The sequence below is a fragment of the Acomys minous genome (genome assembly GCF_964271855.1).
Source record: "Acomys minous genome assembly, chromosome: 4".
In the NCBI taxonomy this organism is placed as follows: domain Eukaryota; kingdom Metazoa; phylum Chordata; class Mammalia; order Rodentia; family Muridae; genus Acomys; species Acomys minous.
Window position 1 is genome coordinate 68,774,099 of NC_140486.1, and position 9,740 is coordinate 68,783,838.

The 9,740-nt window shown below is 41.3% G+C and overlaps 1 protein-coding gene across 3 annotated transcripts in view; it reads left to right on the plus strand.

Annotated features, from left to right (window-relative positions):
* Positions 1 to 2,058, plus strand: part of SS18 (SS18 subunit of BAF chromatin remodeling complex) — a 63,327-nt gene extending 61,269 nt beyond the window's left edge. For all 3 annotated transcript variants that reach the window (XM_084780219.1, XM_084780220.1, XM_084780221.1), the window contains one exon: positions 385 to 2,058. In XM_084780219.1, the coding sequence (XP_084636345.1) occupies positions 385 to 411 (27 nt within the window). In that variant the 3' untranslated portion in view covers positions 412 to 2,058. The remainder of the gene's footprint in view (positions 1 to 384) is intronic.
* Positions 2,059 to 9,740: the final 7,682 nt, after the last annotated feature.

Genomic DNA, 9,740 nt, shown 5'->3' on the forward strand with positions numbered 1-9,740 from the left:
TGCGTGTGTGTCTGTGTGTGGGTCTGTATATGTGTTTCTCACAGAAGCTGCAGCGCTTCATTTTGACTGCACTGGTCATTAGTTAAGCTCCTGAGATCCACCTGCTCTGCCTGCCACCCGCAACCCAACTCAAGGGCTACAGGTCTGTGTTACTAGGTCCAGCTTTGAATCCTGTGGGCCATGTAGGCTGGAAAACCATTTGCAATTAAATATAGTACCAGGAAAATTAGAGTCATAATATATAAACATTTGTACTTATTGGATGTATCATTGCTTTCCTCATATGATGACTTTACAAATTACATTGGTAATTTTCTGTGTTAAAGTAATTTAGATTAAGCTGTTATCTAATTCTGTTTTTTTTTTTTTAACTTTGTCTTTTAGGGACAATATGGAAATTACCAGCAGTGAAAATGTCCTTACATTCCAGTAGCCAGTACCTGTTAGCAGCCATATTGTCCCAACTCCTGCGCTGTGGACGCCTCCCTGTGAAGACTCCTTCCGGTCCACCTCGTATTTGGAAAAGTCTTTGGCTAAGTGGCTGCTTCCTCAGCAAGCGCCTTTGTGATTTAGTTTGTAAAGGCTTTAGTAGCTTCCAAATAGGCCCGTTTCACGTTTCTACTCTAGATGGCAACATTGGACAGAAAATGCATTGGCATGAGTCGTTTGCAGTGGTTTCGGAGCTGTGTTCCAAATGGACTGTCACAGACTGAAGGGTGTGAACAGCCGTGTATGTTCACAGAGGTTGAGGGGGGTTCATACTTTTCCACAGATTATTTTGTAAGGGGAAGGGGGAAATGTACACTTTTTACAGCAGCAATATTTTGTATATTATGTTTATTTCATGTGATGAATATGCAAGGCGGTACACTACACACTGGGCAGAATCAGAAATCCTGTGACTGTGGAGTGTGGTAGACTTGGCTTGGCGGTGTGGTGCTCTGTGACGACACGGGAGGGGAAAGACAGGCACCGTGCACGTCCCTGTTAGTTCTTAGGGAATTCGCTTCTCTCCTATCTACCAGTTTAGCAAGGGCACTGTGATACAGTTTTTGAGTACAGAGACATTTTTTAAAAGCCTTCCAGTTTTGTGTGTTAAAGCCTTTTTGTAAAGATGATTTATAATACTGTTTTCAAGTGCAAGGCAATAATTAGGTCGCATCTGTGAACTTCGGCGGGTCTGTGTAAATGAGTGGGAGGAACCCTGTCTTACAACAGCAATGGCTGAAAAGGGAAAGTGTTGGTGTCTGCCTTGTTGGAGTAGTCAGGGAGCTTACCAAGTCCAGTCAGCACTTAGGCACATCACAGAGGAGTCAGTGTTGATCTGTTGTTGTTATTTTTAACATGAGCATACTTGGTTCGTGGAGACTTCGCACGCTTGCATTTTAACTTTCTTCATTGGGTATATAAAGGGGCTCCTTCCTGTTCCTGTCTCTCCACCTTTGTCACTCTATCAGGAACATGCTTATGATGAAACATTTCTCATTTGTGTGGAAAGCCTAGAGGTTGCATTTTTTTTACGGTTCCTTGTTTTTAAGCAAGACATACTTAATCATTATTTGAGACAGATTTTAGCTAAATTTGGGGACGTTGCACTGGGCAAGAAAGCATGCACCGAGATTTCTAAGCACATCTGTTTAAGCATACTTTGAAAATGTCTAGTCCAAAGGTAAGTTGCCATAGCCTCACAACTGTCTGTGTCCCGGGAATATGACAGTATAACATAGTCTTTGTAAATGAATTTGTTTTTGCCACTTGTAACTGGAAACAGTACAGGAGTGCCGTAAATTCAGAGAAGCGAAGCGTACTGTTCTCAACATACTGTAATCAAAGGAGGGTTTCGGTGTGTCTGTGTGAGAGAGAGTACGTGCGTGCGTGTAAGGTCACAATACGCGGTGTTCTTCAACTTGGTCAGTAGAAAATAGGCATCAAGTGTGAACAGATGAGGTTTGGGAGCCTTACAACTGAGGTGCGTACAGCCTCTGTGCCCCCGTGTGCTTTGTCGCTATTTAAAACTGTATCAACTCTAACGAAAGAATAAATTATTTGTGATTCTAATGTTCTCATTTGTTTCTTTAAATTAGATCTCTTTGACTCTTACTGTTTTGTCTGGAGACTGTACTCTGGGTTTTTATGTAAGTTGGTCCAGTACAAATAGACGAAATTTGTATTCTAGGACTTGATCAAAATTCTCTTGCCATGCCCAAGTTAATTAGAATTAACTGTTCAGTAATCAGCATGTTGTGTAGGCTGTTTGTGGCAGAATTCTTTCTCTGAAAATGAAGTCCGTGAGGCTATAATCACGATGACTGAATTAGATAAATGAGTTGAGGAGACAAAATTGTGCTGATCCCAACCTGGTGGAGATACGTTATCTCATTTGAAATGAGCTCAACTGACATTAAGAAATAATTTGTCTTGCCAGCCCATCTTCTGTTGTCTTACTCTCCTTTAATGGAAACTAAAATTGCAATTTTAATAAGCAGAATTTCCTCCAGGACTTTCTTCCTGGAGACTGGTGCATTTGCAAGGTTTAATTGTTTTATAACAGTCCTATTTCGGAAAAGTTTTTAATTGGTGGTGACAAAGATTACCTTACTCCTTTGATGCCTGTAGGAACAATAAATAACTTCACCAGTAGCTTTTGCTTTTTTTTTTTAACCAAAGTTGATATTTGCATATAGAAAAAAGTAAAGTTTTTTATCAAATTTATTTTAGCAAATATTATAGCACCCCATACAATCCAAGAAGTAAAATCCAAACAGGAATAATGTTGTTGATAAAGCTCTTCAGAATAGTCAAGGGTGCTGGTTGTACTATTCTGCAGCTTCGTTTGGTTGGTGGCACACAGCTGGGGTTTGGTGGCACATGGCTGGGTTTGGTGGCACACGGCTGGGGCTTTAACTAATTTTCAAACCAAAGTGCAGAGACTGGGGACATGAGCTCCCATCCGCGTTCCTGCCTCACTCGCTCAGCACTCGGTGGCCTTCTATTGTCTACACACCTTCTCATGGGCAGAGGCAAGCCCTGCTACTTAGCTCATAAATATTTCAGGAAGGACCCGAACGGTTCTTCATTTTTCACAAAATGCCTTTGACTTTGAGGCGTCTGTGCTCCTGAAATTCTAACTTTCAGAGTCTGTGTGTTCAGACTGCTGCTTTTTCTCTTACGTCAAACAATAAGCAAGTAAATTACATAAAAGTGATAAAAGATAATACTTGACTTTTGACATATAGTCAACATATATACCAATATATTTTCTCGTTTTCTTCTCAACAAGAGAACTGGGTGTTACTGTTTTACAACTTCTTTAAAAAAAAAAAAAAAAAACAAACCTTGGGATGCTCCTTTCTGGGTTGCCGTTCATCTGTTTACTATTATAGAAACAGTTTTATAAATTATCCAGCAGTGTTCTTTGTGTGTGCGTTCACTTTTCGTGTGCTAGCTTTATGCGTATGTTGGTCTTTTGTCTTTTTGATATCTTCTAGATCTTTTTACCTGTCACTTTAAAAACTTGCGACTACAATGTCTTCTGTTGATTTAAATTTTTTCTGTAGGAAAAAAAAAAGACTGCCTTGAAACTTCCCTAATTTACAAGTTTATATAAAATTACACCTATTTGTTTACATTTTTAAAGTGTTACTTGTTGTGATTTAGGGCGTTAACTAGCTAGCCATTTGTTATGTCAGTCATTTTCTTGCAGTGATTTGAGATACCATTCTATTGCTTTTGTAAAAAAAAAAAAATTAATTATATGTAAGGTCTGTTAAATATTCCATTTCAGTGACTAATAGATTCATTTAAGTAGAACTACATCGGACTGGAGAGATCACTCAGTGGTAAGAGCACTGCCTGCTCTTCCAGATGTCCTGAGTTCAATTCCCATAGCCATCTATGATGAGATCTGGTGCCCTCTTCTGATGTGCAGGCCTACATGTAGGCAGAACACGGGATATGTAGTAAATAAATCTTTGGAAAAAAAAAAGGTAAGAAATCAGTAGAAGCCGAGCATAGTGGTACACGCCTTTAATCCTAGCAGAGGCAGGCGGGTTGCTGTGAGTTTGAGGCTAGCCTGGTCTACAAAGGGAGTCCAGGACAGCCAAGGCTACACAGAGAAACCCTGTCTCAAACAAACAAACAAAACAAAACAAAAACAAACAAAGAAATCAATAGAAAAATTTTTTTATTTACTAGTTCAAGTCTCAGGTAGAAAATCTTACTGTATTCATTAGTTCAGAGTCTCAGAAGCAGATGCTTGAGAAAGTGGGCAGAGCCTGTTGGTCCCTCTAAGACCATCCTGTGCTTGCTATCATTTGAGTGGGATGCCTCGCTGCATAGGTCTACCTGGTTTAAAAATAACAACACACTGAATAGTTTAATGTTTTTGTTAATTGTATCTGAACTTCACGACCAGCCTGCTCTGTGTGTTTGATGGGAGTTCTGTGTGAGACCTCAAAACCCATGAAGTTTTTCACTTGTATTTTAGCTTCTGTTTCACTCTTACTCTCTTCCAGATCTTCGCTGTTACTTAACTTTTTGGCTTCCTCTATTGATGGGTGTACTTTGACTATAGGTCACGTGCCAACTTAAAAAAAAACACAATTATTCACATTTGATTTTACAGCTAGGTGGAGTGCTTAAGGTCTGTAAAAAGTGGTAAAATTGAGGCAGGAGGATCAGAAGTTTCAAGCAGGCTTTGTCTACATAGCCTCAGGGGAAAATGAACTAAATTGTGGAAAAACACTTTGAGGTAATGTAAATTTTCATGTTTTATGGACACGATTAGGCTTTATAACCAGGACTTACAGTCGATCAAAATATTGTGTATAGCTCTCACATATTTTACCTTCTTCCTTATCCTACACTAGAGAACCATGCCTGTTATGTTAAGTAAGAGCAGGGAAATGTGGTGGGAGCATTCCTTTTCCGACCTAGTGTCAGGGCGCTCAAGCCTGCGCTGTTTCCTGCCTGCTGGTTTCCCTTTTCCTTTGCTCCCCAGATCTAGCTTCCCAGCCAGCTTTTCTTCCTTCCAGCTCTCTACGACAGTCCTCAGCCCTCGTTCCCACATAAACACAGCCATTTTGAAAACATGAACTGATATTAATTACCCCCTTGGCACCAAAAAGTCAGGATTTCCTGATGCGGCACGCTAATGTAGAACGCATTAGTGCCAGCGCGGGCTCCGAGGAGTAATACTCTCTAAATAAACACAGCGATGTTTTTCTTTATTCACGACTCTCAGGCTCGCTTCTCACAGTCATTCATCCTCTTCTGAAACACCACCCCCTTCAAAAGCTTTTGGAGTTTTAATAAGATATAACCCGGTTTTCATAAAAAGCAATCACATTCAGGCAGCAAATGAGAAGAGTTTAACTCTTTTTGGTTCGGTGAAGTAAACTCTGCCTAAAGGTGCTAGTGATTAAGTGGTATTGAACTGAAATCTGTCATTAGATGGTTCAATTACCAGTGTCACCAAAAGCGTTTTCACCTTTGGGTTTAATAATTTCTAGACAAAGAACAAGAAGCCTTAATGATGTTTTGGCTTGTTGAGGGATGTGTGTATGTGTGTTTCATGGGGGTGGGGGGTTGATTGAGGGCCCTTCATGTACTGGTGTGAGCTTTCTAACAACAGTGTAACTACTGTTGTTTCCTGCTGCCCCAGATGGAGAAAACAAATAGGGCCAGATAAGGCAGGCCCAAATACAGTTAAGCATCTGTGTGGACCAAAAGGGCAAAGAAAACATAAGCGACAAGAAAAGTTAAACCATGAGTCATGGCACTTGGGGAACTGTCCCCTATAGAACGACACCCAGGATCCAGTGCTCAGGCTGGGGCTGCTGTGTGGCTGTCAGCTTGCTTCCCCTTTAAGAGAAGCTAGTTGTCAATTACTTGGAGTTGTTTTGAGGAAGTGGTCCATAGGAATGGCGGAAGATGGAGACCTAGGATGGAACCAAGCTCTCCTTGAGCTTCGGTACTGCCCTGAGGTGCGGGCGGGAGCCAGGATGTCTTTGAGCTGCGTGATAAAGTAGTGGCTATCATCACTTCCTTGCTCCCCACTCAGCACTCACATTTGTATTACTGGTATCAGGTGAGAAAAATCCCCCAAAGCCTTGGGGATACAAGTTCTCAAAGAGTTGGCTCTGCACTTGGTTTCCAAGTGAATGAAACAAATGAAAAGTATATAAGGAAGCATGGTGAAGTGGGGAAGAGAAACAAAACCTTATCACACAAATGAATCATCTTCAAATGATGTCAGGCCCAGCGCATGTGTCTGTAGCATGTAAAGTGAAGGCGCATTAAGATGCTCAAGCCTAGTCCACACGGGTCTTCAAACAGATGGGGTAACAAGTTAGATCCAAACTCCCCTTGGAAATCTTGTAAGCAAAAAATAGTCATTGCAAAAATGCTCAATTGGTGTAAATTATAGATCAGACCTGGAGAGAAAATTTGGGTGGTAGATGATAGTGTGAGAAACTGTCCTATTCCAGAGCACCAGGAAACATTGTTTTGAAAAATACGAAGGAGCAATTTACGCAAAGCTGAGAGCAGAGTGTTGACACAAAACCTTTAGAGGGGGTTGGTAAAGAAGAAGGGAGAAAAAAGAAAAAAGAAAAAAAAGAAAGCAAGACACGAAGAAAAGCTGACAACTTCTCACAAAGGAGTCCAGGTACACACGCAAGCTCCGTGTAGTCCAATCAGATCAAATAAAAATGAAGTCTGTTCACATCCAGATATTATATTGGTGTCTGAGAGGGAAACTTTTAAAAACTACCTCAAAGTTAAGGTATGTTACCCACGAGAATTGTCTGCAAACAAAAGAGTAAGGAGTTAGGGTTCTGCAGTGAGCACACGAGCATTTTAGGCTTACTGACAACCAAGAGGATTCCTCATCCATGAGTGGGAGATGAACTTAAATTGGAAATTATCCAGAGGGAAGGTGTAGAATTTTAAAGCTATAAATTATATGAAGTTGGTAAAGTACAATTTTTTGATAAACTATTCTAGCTTTGAAGAAATGATAAATGCAATAGGCTGATCATTCTCATGGTTTCAAGATTTCATCCCTCCGAGGCCATGCCCCTGGGCTGGGCCCCTTACAGTCAGAGCCCTTGACTGAAGGAATAGAGCTGATACTTCCGCCCTTGACAGATTAGTTTGGACAACTTCCTGTGGCCAATGGGATGCTGGCAGACACCTATACAAGCTTGTGGAAGTTACTTCCACTTGCTACTCTGCCTTTGCCGTGCAACCGGCTCAGGCTAGTGTGGGAGGGGAATAGAATACACGGGTTGAAGCCAGTGGACACAACCCGGAAGCTATCTATTCCAAAAGCTCCCGTCACCCAGGCAACTACCGAAGCTGCGTGGGCAGGCCTGCCTCCCCAGGCTCTCTGGATTCTGCCGGCTTCTGTGCCATGTATGATATACTGATAACATGCATGTACGTTTTGCAGCAGTATTGTAGGAATAAATAAAATTCAAATGGTACGGCTCAAGATGGCAGTGTGAACGGGAATCTGAGGGCTGAGGAGGTTTTGTGAGCAGAACAAAATCTTCATATTTTCTTGCAGCTTTTTAGGGAAGATAGTAACATTAAGCCGGGCGTAGTGGCGCACGCCTTTAATCCCAGCACTTGGGAAGAAGAGGCAGGTGGCTCAATGTGAGTCTGAGGCCAGCCTGGTCTACACAGAGTTCCAGGACAGCTAAGACTACAAAGAGAAACCCTGTCTTGAAAAACCCAAAACAAAACAAAATTGAAATGTAAATCATCATTAAAATGCCAATTGAGAAATTTAGACTCAGAAGAGAGGAAAGGAAGAAGAAATCGAGAAAATGTAGTCCTACGATGGAAGACATGATGAGGGAAGGACGGAAGGACGGGTGTGGCCCAGTAGGCAGGGCGCTTATCTGCGAGTTGTGACTCCCAGCATTGTAAAAATTGGCGTGGTCGTACATACCTTGTCGCCCAACACTTAGAGGTGGAAACAGGAGGATTAGAAGCTCAAGGCCAGCCTGGGATACATGAGACCCTGTCTCAAAATTAAATAAAAATACAAATGAAAGCAATAGAATTCTATCTGCATATATCAGGAGGCACAACGAATGGAGTCCTAAAATAATAGAGCAAAAAAAAAAAAAATGAAAGAAGTGGGTGCTCCAACGTTTGAGTACAGTTTAGATAAAAATCACTGAAGAAGGAACCCAAACAACACGACACATTTAAGACATAACTGTGGGTCACATAAAGCAAAGGCTTATAAGCATAGTATAAAATGGGGGAGATGAACCCACGTCATGCGGGGTTCTCAGCTCAGACAAAACATCACTGACACCATAGGACAGTTCTACTAGAAATAATGTCAGCTGGGGCCTGGTGGGGTAATTACAGCAGCTGTGGAGGCTGAGGCAGGGGCATCACAAGTTCAAGCGTCACCTGAGGTAGAGGGGCACTCAGATGTAGCTGTTGAAGGCCACTTGTTGATCATGTGTGAGGCTCCAGGCTCAATTCCTGGAATCGAAGGAAAGAAGACACAAACCATGCTGATGGGATTTTAAATTTTTTAGCAACTATGTATAAAATGATGAAAAATTACTTTGATTTTTTTCTACTATATCTCACATGCTAGCTCAACATGTAAATTTATGAGACATTTTGTATCCTTTGTATGGTTAAGACTAAAATCCCATTCATTTTTTTTTCCTAGTGTCTGTAGCCAAATCTCAGGTGCTCAGTAGCCACATCTGGCCAGTGCATGTAGCATATGTGAGAGTGATGATGCTGAAAATCTAACAGGTCAAGCAGAAACGCGCACTTCACAGCCTTCTCAAGTATATGTAATACGTTGGTTTTGGGTTTTGCTTTTTAACTGACCTCTCGCTGATTTAAACGCTGCCTGATCACAATTCAAAGGCTCAGTAGGGCATAAGCCACTTTTTTTCTGATAATAATAATACATGTGCCGGGAATTTTGAAAATGTATTATTCAGCAGCTTGTGCTCAAAAAAAAAAAAAAAAAATCAAAGAGTTTTGAAAAAGTGGAAATGAGCTACAATGAAAGTTCTTGATCAAAACCTATATTTGTAGTCAACAATAATGTACGGCACACTTAAAAATGTAAGAGGGAAAGGGTTGCAGAGATGGTTCTGTGGCTAAAGTGTCTGCTGTGAGAATGTGAGAGCTGCAGCTTGCGTCTAAGAAGTCAGGTGGGCAGGCAAGCTGGCTAAGGAGACGAGGCAAACTCGGGGGCTCTGCGCTCCGTGAAGAGCTCCGTGAACAAAGTGGAGAGTGAGAGAGGAGGACACCCAGGTCAGCCTCTGGCCTCTGCAAACACTCATTCACATCCACACGCGTGTGTACACCCGCACCCACATACATGGCAACACACAGGCACACACCATGCACACATTTGCAGCAGAAAAGAAAAAGTGAGATGACAATGAAGTCCTTTTAAAAAAAAGAGTTGAAAGCTTTAGGGCTGGAGAGATGGCTCAGAGGTAAAGAGCATTGTCTGCTCTTCCAGAGGTCCTGAGTTCAATTCCCAGCAACCACATGGTGGCTCACAACCATCTGTATGATCTGATGGCCCTCTTCTGGCCTGGAGGTAGAGCACCGTATAATAATAATAATAATAATAATAATAATAATAATAATAATAATAATAATAATAATAACGGCGATGATGATGATGATGATAACAATAATAATAATAATAACGGCAACAACAACAACAATAATAAATA